Below are 21916 nucleotides of genomic sequence, written 5' to 3'. Positions count from 1 at the left end.
CACACACACACACACACACACACACACACACACACACACACACACACTGTAACACCAAAACATAGTCAGCCATTTGTATTCACAGCATCGGCCTCACCGTGTAGAGCGACAAGTGTCAGAGAAAGAAAAAAACTAAAAGCGTTCTGGCCACCAGCTGCAGGCAAAAGTGCTGAGCGAATTTCCACACAGAAATTAATGATTTTGCTGAATGTTCCTCATTTATAAATCTTACAGGTAATTCATTTACTTTGATTCTGAAATGGGCCCGGTGCAGCCATACACGGCGTAATGAGATACGTTGGAGATAAGATTCCCTTTTTATAATAATTTCACACTCGCCTTTTGGGAGCACTGAAAGAGACTTTGTAGTTACTGACGCTGCTAAGGCTCTCCCAGAACAAGATCTCTTTTTGTCAATTGCCACTTTGGTATTCTCTCCACATTCATTCGTACAATGTAGGCTAAAGAAAAAGCTGTAAAATGTCCACTTCAAACGTATAATGTAACAGCTTAGTTGCGTGGCATGAACAACTGAATTTAGTTTTGAATTTGCAAGCTGAGCTATGCTTGGCTAACATCATTTTTTCCCTTCAGTTACAGTTCACGAAGGTGGAAATGCAGGGTTGCATTATATTCTATATTAGCTCCTAAAAAGAGCTAATTTTGTTCTCTTCCATGGAAATGGCACTGTACGTATATGATCTTATTTAGCTGTCCCCGTTACAAATGCTCAGTCACTCAAGCAATGAGTCATCACATCTGCCATTCCATCAATGCTAATTGAGTTTGCTAATTGTGTCTAATTCATACAACGTCCCAGGAAGAACTTCAACAGAGGGAAAATTAACAGTGAAATGGGGACAGTGTTTTAATTTTGATGACCATAGTTGTTCTGCGGCTGTGAGACATTATCACTGCCATCTTTAGACCGCTCTGTCAGAAACAGATCCATTGGCTGCTGCTGAAAGTATTGTTGACTCCGAGAAGCTCATTTTGTTTGTTTATTTCCTAGTTATATGTTTATATTTTCCCCAATACAGATACGTGTGGGAATATTTATGACTAAACACAACATTGTTTTTAATTTTGGAAAGGTAATCAAGGCATTTTTTTTTCAGTCCTCTGGCAAATGACAGCTTTATCTAACTACTTTCACAATGCGGAGGGATGAAGGATGAAGGCCTTTTATTGCATTTCTAATATTGAACACTCTTTTCATTCCATCAGCTGTGTTCATGAAGGAGACATTACAAGGTTGTCAAAAACAAGCAAGGGCAGAGGGAACAAATTCAAGGGGAGTTTGTCGTTAATTGACTTTATTTGCCTTTCCTTTCCGCCAGCCTGAATTATCAGCATGGAGTTTAGTTTGGGATTGCAGGAATTAAGGATAACACCCTGCCCTGGCCCACTGCCAGCACGTTCACAGCAACACACATTTAAATAGGCACAAAGCTGCTTAAAATATTCACGTGTCACTTGGCCGCGCTGTAGCTTATAGAAATATGAAACCTTCTCCTCTCTACTGGCAAATGATTTCCAGTTTAAAAATACCCACTGTGGGTTCCAAGAACAAAAAGGAGATCTGTCTTACATTATCATGCAGCACCACACATGGGCTTGAAGCAGAGAACTATCTAGATGGATTTCTTAAACATGTTTACATTCCTGAGACTTTGAAGGTCTAGCTGTCATGCTTCAGTTACAAAAGGCTCGATGGTGATTAATTCTTGGTACAGATTTCTTGGCATTTTGAAATGGAAAATATCTGTGAGGTATGAAATTAGTTTTCTTCTTTTGCTTAGTGTTGACTCGTTTTTTTTAGATTTACCAGCTTCATTGGAAAAGATTATTCGCTTCAGAGAGGAGGCTTTAGATGATTGACCGTGTTTGCAGGGTAACACGTTCTAGCATAACTGCCTCCTCTGACATATTGTCTATTTTTATAAATCAAATACATCTGAGTCCTGTATTCTTCTACTGCCTTGTGGAAGGCTCGTCTACTGCATTGGCTTTTATTATTCACAGCCTATCACTCCTTGTCATTGCCACTCAAGCATTTCCCTGCATATCAGAATGGTTGGGGATTATATGTGCAATTGTTCTGTGAAACTGTCCCTTGAGAAGAGCCCTGCAGCAGCATGTCTTGCTGCCTGGTCATCTGGCTCAGAGCTGACTCAAGGTCAAAGCTGAAAATGCTCACAAGGAATCTTTATTTTTTGTTTAAAGAAAAAAAAAACTTTTTAACACATGTGGTGCTGTCCTTCTCACAATCCCACCAAGGGAGATGGAAGAAAATCTAAAGTCAATGAGAGGTGTAAGAAAAACAATGTTTCTTAGAGAAGGAAAAACAGCGAGAGAGGGAGTCTGTGTAAAGTGAGAGCGAGTAGAAAAACAGTGAGTGTTGAGGCCAGCAGATACAAAGTAAAGATAGATTAGTTTGCCTCTGAGCAGTCCACTCTCAGCCCACTCTCAGTCGGGGTCTTTTATTACTGTTTTCTGATGGCTTCTGTGAGGAGACACAGAAAGGACAGTAGAGTGTGTTGTGGAAATATAGTGGGAGGCCAGGAGTCATGCACTGCAGCTCTGAATAAATGTCAGCGGTATAGTATTAGCAAGGCGGGACTATAAGCATGAAATAGCTTTTACAGGACAGAACAACGGTAACACACAAAACATTGGTAACACAAATATCCTCGTAGGTAGTTTCTTGGGGAACTAAACTCAAAATGTATTTTTATTATGATTTCATGAATTTATCTATGTTGCCTCATTACATAGGTGGCTGTCTCCACTTCCAGTAGACTGTAAAATGGTGGGAATCAATAAAAATCAATGTGTTTGTATTGCTAAGAGGAATCATGAAAACATGGAAGAAACTGGCAGCATAGCGGGTATTGTGCCAAGTCCCGGGTGGCTTCCTCCTGTGTGGGTCTATCACAGGTTACCATCTGTGAGAATGCAAACACGTAAACTAAAAACTACGTGTGCTTTAAGACGGATGTGCGGGTTTGGATTAATAATGCATGTTACTGTGAATTAATGACGACTTTAAACAGAGACAAGCTGCAGGGACTTCTGGGAGCCAATATGGCTTTTGATGTAGGCAATATCACATTTCTAACACAGATCTGACACGTTCCAAACTCAGTTGGAATATTTAATTTACTCTCTGTGTGATATACGTTCTGAAGTGGCTGCGCTTTAAATGGTATAATACTTCCACTTGCTGCCATATTGTTCCGTGCTTTGCGTCGTGTGTGGTAGTACCATGAGACTTTTAACTTCATAGGAGCCTAGCTGTTGTAATTTACGACTATTTGTTTGCGTAATGGAGGAAAACAAACAAGGCTTGTCAATGGTTTATTATGGAAGCTGGTGATAGTGCTAATTGGGAGACGGGTTCAATGTTTACTGTGTATTTGCTCTAATTAGTTAATATATGCAGGAGGTCATTTATTGGATGTGTTTGTTGCTATAGCACTAAGTGGCAAATATCTATAAATTCATCCAATGCTGCGATATATACACATTTAAAACTGTGTCTTAATGTGTCCCGTAAATAGGAGCAATGTCATGTGAATTCCAAGCACGCAGTAAAGATAGTTGGAGGCACATACAAATGAAAGCACTGACGTCCAAACTACAAGAAGTCAATCGATTGCAGAAAGCCCTCCTGTGTTGGCTATGATGTGAGGCCCCCGATCAGGTTAGGATGTGGTGATTCACCTTCATCTCCAGCCAGCTGAATAAAGGAGTAAGAGGAGGAGGGTTAGCGACTGACTGAAAGAGAGAAAGCAGAATACGTGCTCCCATCGACAGCACAGCTGGTCAGACGTATGAACGTTTCTCTGTGTGAACCAAGGACACGTGGGGGGGGGGGGGGAAATGGGCTCTGTGGGAGGACGTATTGAGGCAGGCTTACCTAAAATCATGTTCTTTGAATCAGCATGACACTCTATTGTCCACGGCCCACTAGGGCTAGGCACAACGTCTCCTCCTGCTATGTTGAATTCCATTTTTTTCTGTCCTTCCTTTCCTCTTGCTCAAAGGAGGTGTTTGTGTAGCTCTCTCTAAATCAGTCTTCAATTATTTTTGCTTTGAAGGTAGTTGTGCCAGGAAAGGTGAGAGGAGAAATATGCCCAGGAAAGAAAGAAGATGTGTCGGCTTTAGCTAATAGAAACAGAGACGGAAAGAATTTGTGTCAGCTTTAGCTAATGGAAACAGACATGAGCACAACAGTCAGTGTCTAGTTGATGAATTAAAACTAATCTCATTTCGGTAAAGAAGCTGTAATGCTAAAATTGCAATTTTAAGCGGTTGTAGCTTTTTTTCAGGGATCTGATGTCATTTGCCCACACTTGAAACAACGCACATCCCTATCCGTTTGATACAACCCTCCAATCCGTTATCCACACGCCAAGCATTACGGCGGACTGAAACGCACTTGGATTAATTTCTCTTTTTGTGCAATCTGTTTTAAGATTTTCAGTAGACCTATTGAAGCAAGTTGACTCCATTTCCCTCGCACGGCTACCAATGAGATATTCTCACACCTGGTCATTGCTTTATTGAACATGGCAAAAGACACTGCATGTTCTAGCCTGCAGGGTGTGAATACACGTGAGAAATTGTGAAATAAACAGAAGACAGCAGATCACAAGAAAGATTAGGACTCTTGATATCCTCACAATTTCACCTCTATTGTATTTTTACATTCATCCTCAACAGATCTTTTCTTATTTTTTTGATAAAAAAATTAAAAAAATGAGCAAGCATATTGAGGAGCTTCGGTAAGCCTCTGGATAGTTTCCTTTCCAAAGTCAGTGCACAGGTCTCTTTCATTTCCTTCCCTCTCTGCCACTGTGCAATTGCCTGTGTGTGTGTTTGTAGAACAAGCAAGAAAAATCGACACACCGTTGCAGCGAAGAGAGTTGCATATTGACTTGTACCTGTAGCTCTGATTATCAGCTAGCTTGTATACGGCGGTGTCTGATGGGAAGCTGATGAACCCAAACCAGGAGCTGACATTTTCCTGCCCTGTGGCTTGAGGAGAGGAGGGGAAGGATGCAGGTGTCCGTTCAGGTCTAATGGGCTATCCATTCAGCCGTTTAATTGAGTGTCTTTTTATCTGCCTCCTGTGACCTCTTTTATTCTCCATTTCTCCCTCTTCATTTCCTTTGCTCATCTATTGTTTTCTTGCCCCACCCCTCCTTCCTTTCTCCCACTGCCTGTCTCTAAACTCTCCTCTCTTTGGTCGTATGACAGCAGACTTTGCAATCTGCTTATGTCCCACAGCTTAATCTGACTTTAGACATCATGGCTATCACCTGTTATTTTCTAAACACATGACTGCGAGGAGGTGCACTTTCAGCCTCAAATCAATATACAGAAAGAAAGAAAAGTCCATTTCCTTTTTCATTTTTCTCCTTTCTCAGTTTTTTCCCCCTTTGTCCTCCGATGTCCTTCTCTCCTTGTTGTTTTTGTCTCCCTTTGGCTCTCAGCTTGTCTCCTGGTCCTTCCCCTCTACTTTGTTCTCTCTCACTATCATCAAGCCTCATTTCCTCTCTTCCCCTGGTCTCAGTGTCCTTGCACACAAAGGCACGAATCCTCATATGACATGCACATTCCAAACGTCTATTTCCTATTGTAACTTTTGAATTTCAAAGCAAAGAATATCTTTTCAGTCTCATTGAACTTTTCCTGATCCTGGAATAGAACACTGTGATGTAGCTCTCATGACCAAGACTTTGTATACACAATACTCCTTTGTCTCTAGCTTAAAACCAACCCTTATATTGTCTTTCCATATTATTTTCTTGACAGAAATGTCATTTTATAAGACAGTATAGATACCGTATGGATTTATTGTGCTGAAGGAACGCTATCTTAAATGCACTGCAAGCTACGAGAAATGACTGTGTGATCATAATAGAATTTGTATATAGAACATCATTGCCCAATCTGTATATAATTATATTTTACTTCATGTATTTATAGCATATTATTTACCAGCTTCTGTGTCATTACCTATCTGAACATAATATCCACCTTCTGCTCTAGTATCTCTAAATTATGAAGATTAAAAATTATTATAATCAGATTACTAAAACCCTGCTCTGAGCTTTAACAAGCCGACTGCTGAATTAATTCTTGACCTTTGCCTCTGATGGAGATAACATCTGCCCTTCTGCAAGAAAGAGTCTAATTTTACAGCCATTTTGCTCAAAATGACAATGGATATAGTGTAATACAGGGCCATTTTGATGAGCAGGAGAACAGTGAGAATTGGAACGAGAGCAGAGGAGGGAGCAAAGAGAACAATGGAGTCTTGTCTAATTTGCTGTGACCTAATTGCAACATTATAAATTAAACTTATTTTCAGTTCTATTCCAAGGTTGGCTGCGTGTGATACATGTTAAATGTATGTTAGAGATGTTGTAATATAAGTTTACCCCCCCCCCCATCACACTCTTTTACTATAAGAGCTGTAGTTTCATGTCAGAAATGGCGTGACAGTGTTTTTGGCAAGTGTGCTGAGAGACAGCTGGAAATCCCACTGCTTTACTTTTAGAGAGTTTGTTTTAAGACTCCGAGATTACTGGTAGTCAAGTTCTCATCTATATTTATTTTGGTGAGCGATACAGCTTGAGGGCTGCAGTATTCAGGGAAGCTCGAGACACCTAGTCCGTCCGGCCTCGTATTTCTCAGCTGCAATGCCATAAATGAATGATAATGCTTTATATCACAACGGGGAAAGTGATGGCAAGCCAGAGACGCACATGCATGCATAGTAACAATGTTCTTGAGGCTGGACTCCTGCCTCTCTTAGCCTGCAGTGGATAATTAGCATCTCTCACACGTGCTTAGGGTTGATTAGAACTCAGTTTACAGTGAGCATTGCTGTGAGGTTGCCATCTATCACCTGCCAGGGCCACCATGAGACGTACTCTAGTCAGTGGGAGTGAGGAATGTGGTGTGTATGCGTGTGGTTGTTTGATAAAGGACAGAAAAAAAATGGAGCACGGAAGGAAAAATGGCAGAGAAGGGTGAGGCATAAAGCATCGGAAAGCATACTGTTCAGTAACCGGTCCCACTCACTCCCTATGGCCTGTTTATTAGAGCCCAATCACATATCTTCTGTGTTGGCATGAAAAAGCTCCTGACTGCAGTTTTGGGATTTGTGTTATTTACTTCATAACCTTGTGACGGCAGTTTTGGGAACACTCATGTTTACACTCGGAACTCGAAGGCTCATAAAACCCACAGTGTGTAGAAGTCACTTTATTCTTCCCAAAATACCTGTGCATCAATCAAACAATAACATTTTTATTCCTCACTAAAACACAGCTGCAATATACAGTACGTCATAACTGCATGGTGTATATTTGTTATGTTGATGACAAACATTATTATTGAGTACATGTACATACAGTGTGCTATTAGCATGTTTGCTTGCAAAGATTTCAAAACGCCTTGCCATCACTCTGAATGTTATGTTATAGTCTGTCTTTTGTTGTCTGTGCTCCTGTTTATTTGTGTGCATTAGAAGCTTTAGATATTTTAATCTTTGCAAGCAAGGAGCTTCCAGTTTTCTATATGTTGTGACTCCAGGCCTTTTAAGATCTGAAAGGGGCTGTCCGTTCTACTCCTGTTCTATTTCTATGCTTTGACTCAAACGGCACTGCGATATTTCTTTAAGGAGCTCATCTAATCTCAAGAGCTGGCGCATATTTTTGTGTGTGTGAATGAGCATCTGTGTATCTTTGTGTGTGTGTGTGTGTGTGTGTGTGTGTGTGTGTGTGTGTGTGTGTATGTGTGTGTGTGTGTGAAAATGAGCGTGTGCACTCTGTGCTTCTACATCTTATTTTCACAGGGGTAAGTATTTCTTTACAGTTGTTTTCGCAATTTGAGAGCAGTGGAGAGGTTGGAAACTGCGAGCAGACAGAAGTCATTTGGGACTTCAGCAATTCAAGGCCTGTGAAAGTGCACTCACAGTTTGGCACAATTAGTACCAAAAGGGGTCCCTCCTTGACAAATTAGCACACAAAATGTCAGCCGGTAGTTTAGCACATCAACAATGAGCCCTTGCAAATTAGCACATATTTTTGAGGAGGGAGCTGGCACATTATTATGAATAGAGAGAGCCGGGCAAATTAGCACATCTGTTGCCAGCGCTCACAATTAATACATGTTTCATGATCACTGGTTTCCTGCTTGGAGCTGGGTCAGGGACGAGGGTGGTGGCACACATTTCTAATCGAAGATTAAATGGACCTTTTGGCAATGGTAGAGCTAATTTTTATTAGTGAAAATTAACTTAGGTAGCTCTGAATGCCGCAGGCGTGGGCATTCAATTCTCACATCAGTCACATTTTCTCCCACACTCAGTTGTTTCTTACCTGACAGGTTTGCTTACGCTCAATCTTAAGAGTGCGTGATTGTATGTGCTCACACGAGTATGTTGCAGTGTGTGAGTCAGCCTGAGGCTTAACGCGGCGCAGTGGCAGGTGACAGTCCAGTCTAGTGTCAAGAGGCTTTAGGGTGACAAGAGTGATTCCATCCTGGAGAAAAAACAAGCCAAACAAGTCAGATTACAACAGCTAAACTGTTGTTCACATAAGCTGCTTTCTTATGGTTTCATGTTCAGTTTGCATAACTCTAGACTGATTCATTATGAATTTAATTGATTGATGACTCACTGTGTTGGTCGACTTTTTTGTGCTTATTTGTGTTTTTAACTGTTTTCTCTTGGGTTGTGGACGTTATTATACGTTGGTATTTTATGCTATACAAGTCCTGAATTCCTATTCAGCAATACTAGTATTTCCCTCCATTGATTTTACTCTTCTATCTCTCATTTGATTTAAGCTGAAGTTTGGCTTCTAGACAAGTTTACCAGACTCAAGCAAGATCTCTATCAAGTGTCAGCTTATAAAATGTACCTCTATTAACCAAGTTTAATGCTTTCCTTATCCTGCCTTTACAGCAGCAAGGCTCTGCAAGATATTATCTCTGAGACAAGGAGAGATGTAGCTGGTCAAACAACACACCATTATGTTTCACCTCTGCTACTAACAATATTAAAGAAGCATGTACATGTAGAATGTAGAATACAACAAAATGTCGGTCCTCAGCAAAAAAAAAAATAATTGTTAAGGATTTTTAAATTTGGATTTAAATGATGTTGTAAACCGGGACTTAATTACCTTGAAATGATGGTTTGTTTGTGTGATATCGCACTAGAGAACATCCTGCACAGTTGATGCATCCCTTGGCCTGGTCAGATTTCTGGGGATTTTCAGCGTGACAGAGAATTGGCCCTTGTGCAGCATAGGAAGGTCAGTCTACCGCAAGGGGATCTTCAGATTAATGACCAGGGGCGGCGACTCTCTGCAGGCCTTCATGCATCATGTCCCATTCACCGCCAAACATGTCAGGGACCGCTCCCATCGGGAATTTCAGGGATATTTATGGATCTTTTCCATCACTTTTGCCTCTTGCCGATTGGCTCCAAGCACCGGCTGAAAGACGGAAGGAGACAGAAACAGTCCAGGGTTTTGGGGGTGGGTGGAGGTCCAGCTTAACTGAGCTACTTCACGTTCATACCTGGGCCAATTGCCCTACCGACAGGGTTGCTTGCCGGTTACCATAGCGCCCGCCCTACATCCCACCACTATCCTCCAGCTGCACTGCTGGTCATTAGTCACAGAGACAGGCCGTCCTCTCTATCAAAACGTTCTTCCTCCACCAATTAGCTGCCCAGATTCCAAAACTGCCGATGCCTATCAGCCATGAGCATATATGCATGAGTTGCCATGGCAACATATCTGATTCCGAGTGAACAAGAGCATCCTTGAGCAGAGAGGGCTAATTGTATTTGCCTTCATGGTTTAGTTAGTACGTATTTTTATTTTAGTACTGAATTCTCTTTCTCTGCTAATTACAGAGAACTGAAGTCACTGAAATATGGTGTAAGTTTTAATTCTGGTTCAGAGCAGCATGTGAGCAGTAGAATACATGTTACCATCAGTGATACATACTTTCATCACCTGTACATTACACTTTCTGCTCAGGCTCTCTCTCTCTCTCACACACACACACACACACACACACATATCAACAGGCCTGTTTTTTTCTCGTCAGGATAATTATCCAGCTCATAACTCACCAGAGCTTTTATTTGCACTATAATTCACACCAGTCCCAATGATGTCACCATAATTCATACACGCACACACACACACACACACTGATTATCTCCGCTGTAACTCACAGACCTGCAATCAGATAGACCACAACACTAATAAGAGGAGGATGAGTAGACGGTTTATACAAGATTTATTGCAAGCTAAATTACAATCAGATTTCAGTTTGGGAAGGAATCTTAATGTTAAATTCATCATTCAGTTTAAACAATACTGAAGCAGTATTATCATGTAACATGCTACACTCCAAAGAGCATGAAATCAAACAAAAAACATTTCATTTTCTGTAACACAATGCTTGAAATCTCCTTGGAATTAGGAAATGTAACCCTTTGTGGACGGAATTTTATTGTCCTGCTCTTCTGTGTTCTCAAAGTATATGCGGTTAGTTTCAAACCAGCATGTCCGAGCCATGGAGCATGCCAAAGAAATCCGATGAGCATAACTTAATATCCTTATGCTCATTTTCAAACTTGTTCAACACGCCAGTGGAGCTCTGTCTGTTCCCTCAGGGCAATATTGTAATTATTATCTATTAGGTCAGACAGACACGATTCCAATCATCTTTAATGGTGATTCTCGGGTATTCAGTCTTTTTCAGATTAATGTGCAATTTCAGTGAAATGAAATGCCATGAATAGCAGCATGGTCACATCCCATTGCTGTATAGTGGGAGGACCAACGCATGAGAACCTCATTATTATCATTCAATGACAGTGAAGCACAAAACATGTACTAAAGTGCCTTTACAGGTTTACTCTGAATTCTCATCTTCCACTGCGACATGCGTCTCTCTTTCTCTCTCCATGTCCCCTTCTTCAATTCTCTACTGGACATTACATATAAAAGAAAATGCTATAACATAAAGCAAGGAAGCATATGGGTGTGCCGTGGTGACAGTGATAAAACGCAAGTTAATGACATCTTCTTTTCCCTCCTGCATTCCCTTTCTCTCCCTTCCTGCCATGGCCGGCCGCTATTTATAGCTGCTGTGTCTGTTACTGTACAGCTCTCACTCTTTCTCCGCTCTTTAAAAAAATGCCTCACTCCCTCTGTCTTCTTCTCTTTCAGTCTCTTTTCCCTCCCTCTCTGTAATTGAATCAATAAACAGGCTTTAAACTTTTTTTCAGTTTGGATTTCTTCAAACCGACTCTCTGTCCTCCGAGAGGACGGGAGCCGTGGATGGACTGCTGAACTCAGCTCTTGACTCCAAGAGTTTTTCTCAGAGCCGCTCTCACAACCCCCTTTCATCTTTTTTTTTTCCTAACGTCATACGTTCACTTTTAAGTTTGACTTCTGTAACGCTTTCTCAGGATTTTGTCCATCCTCAAAGGTGGACCAGCTTTCGGAATGTTGGTTGGATTTTTTTTACTTTGAAAGTTTAAAGTAGTTGCTGGACTCTACAACTGTTTCAGTTGTTTGACATACAAATGTTCTCTTTGAAACTGTAATATGGTTAATACTCCGGCGTATTGCACCACCTGCAACATGACAATACCTCTTCCTAATGCTGTATGTGTGGAAATACTCTCATCATCTTTACTGACCCCAATAACAACTTAGATAGTATGTCCTCGTTTGTATATTGGATGAATCGAAACAAAAATTTGATATATTTAGTTAAAAACAGAGCACGTCAATTTGATCATAACTTTGCAATATGTCCTTTTAAAGTTAGTGTCAAATTTATTGACATGCATTTTTGTTGATTGTCAAATGAATGCAGGTAAAAAATGTCTTGTCATAATCTGTAAATGAAACACATTTGTCGTCTGTTCAAACACTGCCTTCCTTTGTTTAGGATTCTGAACCACATTGATGGACCATCTGGAGCTTTATTCGTTTTTTTTGGTTTGGCTCAAGATAATTGACAAGTCTGAAAGGAGCTGTTTTAAGTTGACAACACCTTACTTTGCAGTGGTAATTATATTGTCTGGCTCATGCGGTGTGGTGAAACAGCATGTATTGTTTATCTTTTGTATTGTAGGCTTTTACTTTGACAACTAATGAGCATCCCAAGGTGTGAATCACATACATCTAAAAGTTAACAAGTCTTCTCAGGCAGGCACAGCACGAACCTCCCTTCAGGATGCTCTCCCATTAAAAATCAACAGTCAAATATGACGCAGAAATAATCATTTGAACCTCTGAGTCGATTTGTTTTTAATGAGTATAATTAAAAGCTTCCTGAGGTTTTCTGATTTGATTGGCCTTCTCCTTCACTTTGCCTGTCTTTCTGTTCTTGCCCTTCTTTTTATTCCTCTTTACATAATCTTACTGGTTCCTACCATGGCTCTGTTTTGCCTTTCCTCTACCCTTTTTTTGTCTTTTTGCCCTCATTTCTCTACTCCCTGCGCTCTCTTCTCATTTTGCTCTCCTCTCATTTGAGAATCACTGAAATCAATGGGACAAAGTGGAAGAGTGAACCTTTCTGCCAAGCCTGAGTGAGGGAGTTAAAGAAGGTCACTCACCCCTGAACTCACCTCCCACTGTAACTAATTGCCTATAATTACACTGACAACTGCCACAGAATGCAAATTAGCTGAGATCCAGACGCCTTATCGGCACTGTAAATCAGTTCCATGTCAGTGTCTGACTGAGCTGTGTAAAGCATTGAACACAATAGCACCGGTTTTTAAAAATGATAGCACTGCTGGAGCTGTAATTGCCTGCATCATATCGATCATTTACTTGAATGTCAATTGTGTTAAGGAATCTTCTGTTCTTACAAGAACTGGTTATTCAGAGGGCTTTTTCTCAGCTGTTACTTTGTTTTGCCTGACCCTCAGGAGGAATATTTGAATCCATTGAGAGTGGCCCTTCCGGAGCAGAGGAACTAGCCTTTAAATTTGCCTTGAACACAATCAACAGGAACCGCACCTTGCTCCAAAACACCACGCTGACCTATGACATCCAGAGGATAAACATCTTCGACAGCTTTGAAGCCTCCAGGAAAGGTGAGTCGGGGGATTTGCTATGAAATTGTTTTGCTGATTTTTAGTTGCAAACAACTTTTGTGTTGAAGAAATTAAGAAATAATCGTTTCGTCATATGGCTCCCATGCCATTTGGGAAATGTACTCCTTACAGGAATGACTCATAAAAGAGTACAAAACATTCAAAACGAGTAAGGAAAAAATCATCAAAACTCAGCATGTTTCTGCAAAAAAAATGTCAAATGTTTGCTATTGAGCTGTGTAAATACCAAAGAGTGGCGACAAGCACAGAAAATCAATTTAGACAATCATTGGATGTCTCTGAGATCAAACTCAATGGTGCACTCTATTTACCGTCATTTTGAGTGTAAAATGTCTGCGCTATACTAGAATAGGAGTCTGACACCCAGTAAATGTTTTTTAAAACACCCGTTCTTGTTACTTCATGTTTGTTTGGTGTGACATATGTGGGCAAAATTGAAAGCATTAAGCTAACTTGTCACTTCTTCCTCTTCTTACCCTACTAGCATGTGATCAGCTTTCCCTCGGGGTGGCGGCCATTTTTGGCCCCTCACACAGCTCATCGGCCAATGCAGTCCAATCGATCTGTAACGCTTTGGGAGTGCCCCACGTCCAGACCAAATGGAAGCATCAAGTGTCCGACAACAGGGACTCGTACTTTGTCAGCCTGTATCCCGACTTCTCCTCCCTCAGTAGAGCCATCCTCGACCTGGTGCACTTCTTCAAGTGGAGAACAGTCACTGTGGTGTATGACGACAGCACAGGTACAGGTACAGTCAGTGTCTGTCTTCATCTTTCAGTGGTGCTTCTGTTTTGCCTGCTTAGTGTGACAGATTTCATAACCTTCAGCTTTTATATCGTAAAATGTCCAGAAAAAACAGAGATTACTGGGTGAACTACAAAAGAAGCACTGCAGCTCAGAGTTCAGTGAGTGCTCTGTAACCTGTCAAGTTAATTCAGAAATCAATAGCTTACTGTTCTGCCTCAGTTCTGCAGGTGCTGCCCATGTCAGTCTTCCAGGAGAGTGAGCAGCAGCATAGAAAAAAAAAGAGAACGGCATTACCCAGAATGACCCAGTGTCTCTTCAGATTAATGCAATGCAGAATTGTACGATGTGGGGGCTGACAACAGACGTTAATAACACACAGAGACACTTGATTTCTAAAGGGTGGCTATCAAATGTGTCTGTGAGCCATTTTGTCTGTCCTGTGACTTTGTGGAGAGGCTCATAATATGCATTTTAGAAGAGGAGCCGTATTTTAGCTTGAGTGCAGTGATATTTTTCTGAGCGTAATCGCTCCAGAGAAGATAACAATATCCAAATGCTCATTCGCAATTTATGAGCTATTTGCCATGATGTGGTTGACAGCTTCATGTAGGTAAATTAGACTGAGTTGAGAGGAGGTTTAAATTTTAGACAGGTTGCATAATGACTTCATTCCCTACAAATGAATATTGTCTTGGAGTTGACGTCCTAAATTGGGCCGCTAAATAGAAATTGACTACCTTTTTTCGTCCTTTTTACAAGCAATGTGATAGTTTTACTGCTATTTTGCTTCCTCCATCATCTCTATAACAGGCAATCCTGCAGCATGCTAGTGCCCGTACGCTAACCTCGGACTATATATCCCAATGACTCGTCCCACTTGTCACATTATTCTGACTCATCTCCTTGACCTCTCTTCACTTCCTGCCTTGGAGCTCAGTATGTTAACACCCTCATTCTCCAGCAAACTGCCCCAGCAAGATGCCAAAAGGTGACCTCTCTCCTCTCGCCTCTCTCTCAGTCAGATAGGAGCGGCTTGGGCCTCCTCTGTGGAGTGTTTCTGCTATAACACACCTGACGCCCTGAAAAAGTGTGACTGCTGCATAGCCGCGTTGCTTTCCCCCACCGCTTCCACCTGGTCCCGGGCTGTAATCACACAGCTTCATGCTCCAGGGCCCCGCGCTGCTGATTGGAGCCTATCTGACGGCTGGCAGGAAAAACTATCGGAGGGGATAAAATATTCACACACAGCCGTTAGAAAATCCAGGGGGAAAGTCTGAAGGCATTAGCCAGAGCCCACAAACATCGACACTGACAGTGTTTCCCAAATGTTGAGCTCCCTTGACAGTTTTTTTTCTTTCTTGCTTAACACCTCCCAAAGTGTCGGCACGGACATAAACAGGGAGATGTGGACATGCCCTAGAGTAGGGATCTAGTGGGATTACCTGAGGAAAGCTCTAGGTGGTTCAGTATTCCTCCCTGCAATGGTACTTTTCACAACAAGACCTGCATGTTCCTATTTCACACCAATCCTTCTATAGGCCTCAGGGAGACCCAGCCCTACTCACAGTAAGACCATTAAACTGCTCACACAGCACTTCAGTTCAAAATAAAAAATAGGCTGAGCTATCTTAAAGTGGTTCCACAAAAAAAAAAAAATCCTATCTCTCTTCAGTTCCCTCTCAAACGACCCTCACTGCTCCATCCATTTTTATACCCATGACAAGTAATCATCTCTCCCATCAATCCAGCCTCTTTCATCCCGCACTCTGAAGTTCTTTACCGAAGGAGAAACTCATTGTAATCTCATCGCAGTATCTCCCGGAGAGGGCTTTCTCCCCGAGTGTGTGGCCGAGAAATGAAAGGTGAAGATTGTAGCTCAATATGTGACGGTGGCGTCAGGCTCCCTAGGGGCAAGTACAAGCTGGGCAAACAGAGCCTCTCTCATCAGAGCACATCTGAAGTGTGTGAGAGAGACCGGAGATTCGGGATTGACTGCAGCTTTCTATCAAGATAAAATTGAACCTATTCCATACTACTATTTGGTATCATGGATGACAAGAGCAAATTTACATTTTGGAGGCTTCTATGGGGTTGAAAGTTTCTGTAGGAGGGTGCAGATTGAGGTTCTTTCCATTTCGTGCTTTGGTATAAAAGGGTGCAATGTGCTGGGTTGGTGTTAATTCTCTTGATAGGTCTGTAGCAGTCTGTTTGCTTGCCAAGCATGAGTAGGAGGATCAATAGACTAGCCTTTTTCTGCTGAGAAAACCTGAATCCAGTTGTTTTTGTCTGGCCTCCTTAGCATCGGGGCTACTTCAAAATGGCAGCAGATCAAACACACGATGTAATAGCTGCATCTTTAAAATTCCTTTTTCACGCTATGTGTCCTCTTTGTCTGCAGGTCTGATTCGACTGCAGGAGCTGATCAAGGCACCGTCGCGATACAATATTCGTTTGAAGATTCGACAGCTGCCCACGGAGACCAAGGATGCCAAGCCACTTCTGAAGGAGATGAAGAAGGCAAAAGAGTTCCATGTCATCTTTGATTGTGGACATGAGATGGCTGCCTGGATCCTTAAACAGGTATGAGCCCAGCTTGATGAGCCAGAATGGTTTATTAAATTCAATGCAACAAAGACAAACCTGGGGACTATTTATGGCGCCCCAAAGTAATTAATATGAAATAAGTTAATTAATTAATGAATTAATTAATTAATCAGGATTAAATTAATAGTAATTTGAATAAATGTATGTTAAATATATACAAGAAAAAAATATTGGGAATGATTTGGGAATTTATTAAATGTAAATGTAATAAAAATCTATTGAATTATTAGTTTTATAAGAGTTCATTAAAAAGTCTTTTTTATTTCACAATGTCAGTTTTCCTTTCATATTGTCAAATTTCATAATGCCATGACAATGATGTTGTCACATATGATTTATATAAATATTTATATATTTTACACCATTTTTTGATATTATATATATTTATTTCATAATGATGTCTTATTTATTAATTTAATATTGAACAGTTTGGGGATCCATGCTATTCACATTTCAGTTCAATATGTAAATAGAGCAGTTAAGTTAACAGTGTGCTACATTTATGAATAGGATGATTGATTGTATCATAGCGCTTCTTGAATTAAATTAAAACTGAATTACCTGCACTCCCAAAATGTACGTGATTTCACTTAATGGAAGCGTAGACTCAGTACTCAATACATAGACTCAAAGTACACTCATTATGTTTATGCTGGGAAACAATAAGTATAGTTTTCCCTTTATTACTCCTTCTCTCTTTAAGCACTGATGCAAGTGATTCAGATACCTACTTTCTGTTCTGTGCATCCTTAATCTCTTTCTAGAATATTAGATCTCTACTACTGGCCCGTCATAATGGAAGCTCTCCATTGCACAATAAAGGTTTTTTAATTAGAAAGTCTAATTCCGCTCACAGGCATGAATTCATTTTACAAAGACACATTATTTATGAGAATGGTCGGGGTCCTTATTGAACTGAAGTGTGAATTATCAATCGAGCTGTGTGTCTATGGGAACCAACAGGAAGTATTTTTATTGATGGTGAATACTTTGTAGGCACAACAAAACATAAACTGTATGACAACGACTTTCGACACACTCCTTGGCTTAAAGTTTATAGAGGGTACCCTTTTATCCAATAACTGCAATGCTTTCTTGTATTTGTTATGGCCACAAGTGTTATGATAATTCAATGCTTCTCTTAATCAATCACCAACTCAAAATGGTTGAGATATATCTGTGGTCTCTTTCAATATAAAACTTTCTTTTCTCAGAGATGTTAGTGTCCGAATGTGCAAGTTGCAGACTAAATAAATAGTTAAAATTAAATGAAGTCACATGTTCATTAAGCTGTGAATCTTTGATTTTTTGTTACTGCCCGATGTTCTTTTCTCCCCGTAGGCCCTGGCCATGGGTATGATGACAGAGTACTACCATTATATTTTTACTACCCTGGTGAGTACGCCGGCACGTCTTTTTTTATGTTGACAAAGGCAATTTTATACTATGTTGTAATTTGTGTTTGTTGTTGTTGTGTTTGTCTTTTGTCTGTTGTCAGGCAAAAATACATTGTCTGTCGAAGTGTCTGAAAGCAGTTTTCCTCTCTGACATTAAATATTAATCAACCAGGAGCCAGTCAGAGAAAAACTATTATTTTCCTTTTGTGTGAAGCATTATGAACCTTAACTACAACCTGAATTTGTGCTGTTAGAAATAGATAACCTTGAAAAGCTGACTCATCATCATGTATTTGATTGTAAATACACTCTTTGCATTTTTAAAGTATCAGTTCTGAAAGTTGAACTTCAGTTTATTTTCTCAATTCTTCACCGACCTTCTCACCGCATGTGGCTTTCCACAACCCTGAGTGTAGGAAAGCAGAACAGTTGGATATATTTTATTCTGACTCTGGCAGTGATTGAAGTTCTCCAAAGTTCTTTGATCTAGCCACTACAAAGATTGCTTGCTATGTTGCAGATGAACAGCAGCACATCTTTACTGAGCCCAGAGAAGACTGAAAGCTCAGATAATAGCCCTGAGTATCCCATTTGGTCCATTATAGCTAACAAACAAACGGCATGCTGTGTTGTTTGGAGCATAATTGGGAGATCTGAGGGAAAGGTCAAAGAAAAGTGACCTAAAAAGACATTTACCAGTGCACAGGACATGTAATTATCCCTTGTGCATCCGCATAAGGACCTGGCTAGATGAAAGGGGAGTGAGTGACAGCAGGTATGTCATTGGAAAAGAAAAGAGAATAATGATCATAAGCCTCTCTCAGCGGCATGCTGCCGCTTGTTGGGGTGGAAAAACATGCCTACGTTAACATCAGCCAGTGTTTGGCCAGTTGGATGGCCACTGTGCCGGCCAAAGCTGCTGTATACTGGTACAGAGCTATCCATTTGGATTTAGAAATAGGACAGCAAACATTGACCGTGGTAGCCTCATTCTGCGTCCATCACCTGCTGTTGTTCTGTCAACTGTGTTGTTGCATCCCAAAGACATCTGCCTGATGAGATGCCAGACATGCTGTATGCAGGGCGATTGGGTTGTCCTTGCACTTCCACATGATAGATGGCAGTCCACCAAAAGCCTGCCTGTAACCTTGAAAACATTGACTTCATCAAGGCTGCTGCCTCAGCATGAGATAAAATAGCTCCTGAAATACCTTCAACCGCACTCTTCTGCAATCGTTTGTTAAAGCTGCCACTCAAATGTCTGATCTTGATTATTGAGGACAGGTGAGAGATGCACAGGTGTACGAGCAAAGATAATAAATTAACTATTTTTTGCAGCTCAAACACATTTAGACTTTCATCTTTATGCATCCAGGACCTTTTTGCCCTCGACATGGAGCCGTATCGTTACAGTGGAGTCAACATGACTGGGTTTCGCATCCTCAACACAGAAAACTCTCAAGTGTCGTCAATCATTGAGAAGTGGTCAATGGAGCGGCTACAAGCCCCACCCAAACCGGACTCGGGCCTGCTGGATGGATTCATGACGGTAGGCTCAAAATCTTTCATGCTGCTTGCGTAATGCAAATGTTATGCTGTGTATGCAAAAACATGTTTATAGCTGCAATTCATTCTTTGTATGTCCAAATGACCAAATCGATCTGAAACCATATGAACTGCAACAGCTCCTGTGGGGGTTTGATCCGCAAGCACTTGGGTGTTTCGAATGTTTTTTATGAACCAATGTGACTGTACATTTAATAAGAAAAATAAATAAATGAACACCAGCTGTCAATCACAAGTCCCATGGTACAGGGCACCAGGGGGTGGGCACAGGAGCAGCATGAACGCCCTCTGCGTGGTGCTTTTGGGCTGGTACTCCTGGGTCTAAATGCTCCGTAATGAGGCGGTGTGAATGGTAATAGCCGTTTATCTGCCCTCCTGCCTCTCACAACTCTCCTCTGGGAGCGTGGCCAAAATATGACAATCTGTCAGTGTTCATGCAGAGAGAGGGAACAAATTGGATGGAAATAATGGCCTTGGATTTTTAGGATGGCATCCAAGAAATCATGGGATAAGGTGATTTGAAAGTGAAAAACGGAATGGAGCTCTTCATGGACATTCAAGGTCCCTCCCTGGGTATTGTTGCAAAAAGTGAATTTACTCTGCCTCCCTCATAATGCCTTTCCTTGCAGACAAACAACCTTTTCTTTCCTGCTTTCAGCCAGCTTTTCTTTCTTCTGGCCAGCTAATAAGTAATCTGACTAATGAAAACTTGTTTTTTCCTCAAATAATTAAGGATGGAGGTGCCAGCCTATTCAGTCACAGTCTTAATTCACACTATATAGTTCACTACACTAAACATACAGTAGAAACAGCTGTAAATATAGAAATATCATATTTATTTCCCTCAAACATTGGTATGTGTTTTCTTTTTCTCATGCGTCAAACCCAAGCAAAGCGGTTACTGTATGCAAAAAGATGAATGCAATGCACAAAGATCTTAAATCACTTGATATATTTTTTTCCTCCTCTGGAAATTATATTAGTAGAGAATGTTGAATTGGTTCATTAGCATTGCATGAATCATTTTGTCAGATCCTATGCTACATATTGACATATCTCACTGGACTAAAACCGCTGTTAAATAATGAATAATGCATCCAAAGGCTACTGCAAGTTTTGATAAAGTACTTCATTAGAGTGCTCTTTCTTATAAATCCCGGCTCTGATGTATTTTATTCTTGAGAGTGTTTTGCCCTAAGAGGATTCCTTAGAATGCGTCTATGAAGAAACAGCAGCACGAATATAAAAACATTGCCATTTTATTGGCATAATAAAGGATTAATGGAAAAACTGTTCTGCTGGTGAATTTGAAAAATAGCACATACCTACATTATAAATGTATGGATTAGAATAATATTTGTTTTTTTCTGCAACTCAAATGCATTTATTTAATTTACAGATCCTGATATTTATGCTACAGTGCTCATTACTGAAAAGCCACCTTGAAGAGTATCATTAGATTAAAGTGGCCGGCAGCAGCCAGTGGGTGACCTTCCCCCTCCCGACCCTCCTCCTAGCTTTTTATTTCCCATCTCTCATACCTTGTTCTCATTCTCTCCAACACAGAAGCCTCGCTGGGCTCCGGGCTTGTTTGTACTCGGGGACCTAGGCAACAGTTTTGTAGCAATGGTTACCAGGACAACGCCATCCATGTCACCTTGTGATTTCATGAAGGATTGATTGACTGAGATAGGAGGAGGAGGAGGGTTATGGGGATGGGGAAGGTGAGATGGCGGCCGCAGGAGGGGAGTTGATGAGGATGAGGAGAACGGGCAGGAAAGATGGGGGTGGGGGTGTTACGAGCGTCGAGAGGTGCATGTGATGTTTTATCACGCCACTTGGCTCGCTTTAATGCGGGGTAGTGTATAATCACTGTGACACTCTGAGCCTTGGGTGAGGCCGAGTGTTGCCTCTCAGGGTAGGATGCATAATGAGAAGCCCCTCCTCGGCCCAGTGCACGCTCGCAGCCACAAATGCACTTGGACGTGTGTGTGTGTGTGTGCGCGCGTGTGTGTGTGTGTGAGAACGTGCAAGTGTGTGTGATCTCGCTGGTTTATGTCGACTCTTTAATCATATCCCTATCAATCTCTTTATGTGAATTAACAGCAGTTTGCGACCTGCAACCTGTTTAATGATAGATAGAAAGATAGATAGATAGGTAGATAATCTGATTATCATTTTGTCCCATCTGCGTATAATTATTGCCTGCAGCTAATGAGCTATTTGGTCTGAATGCTTCATTGTAATTTGCATTTTTTTAAATCCCCATTCACCGAGCTAAGTATATACTTGGATTTAATTGAGGAAAAGGGGGGGGGGGGCAGTTTCCCAGTTGTACGCCTCACTAAGGCTTTAGGGCCAGATATTTTTTTACATCTGCATCATTTTATTTATGTCTACATATGATTGAGCTATAATT

General features: G+C 41.0%; 1 protein-coding gene across 2 annotated transcripts in view; it reads left to right on the top strand.

Annotated features, from left to right (window-relative positions):
- Positions 1 to 21916, top strand: part of LOC116398795 (glutamate receptor ionotropic, kainate 2-like) — a 53445-nt gene that overhangs the window by 2904 nt on the left and 28625 nt on the right. The window contains exons 2-6 of one of the 2 annotated variants that reach the window (XM_031875428.1): positions 12995 to 13162; positions 13668 to 13925; positions 16329 to 16510; positions 17876 to 17929; positions 19307 to 19480. In XM_031875428.1, the coding sequence (XP_031731288.1) occupies positions 12995 to 13162; positions 13668 to 13925; positions 16329 to 16510; positions 17876 to 17929; positions 19307 to 19480 (836 nt within the window). Of the gene's footprint in view, positions 1 to 12994; positions 13163 to 13667; positions 13932 to 16328; positions 16511 to 17875; positions 17930 to 19306; positions 19481 to 21916 lie in introns of both variants that reach the window. The other variant, XM_031875427.1, reaches the window with a different exon arrangement.

Source organism: Anarrhichthys ocellatus, unplaced genomic scaffold (genome assembly GCF_004355925.1).
Source record: "Anarrhichthys ocellatus isolate YVR2014 unplaced genomic scaffold, GSC_Weel_1.0 scaffold91, whole genome shotgun sequence".
NCBI classification, from domain to species: Eukaryota; Metazoa; Chordata; class Actinopteri; order Perciformes; family Anarhichadidae; genus Anarrhichthys; species Anarrhichthys ocellatus.
The sequence above is the reverse complement of the archived record's forward strand: the minus strand, read 5'-3'. Positions and strand labels throughout refer to the sequence as shown.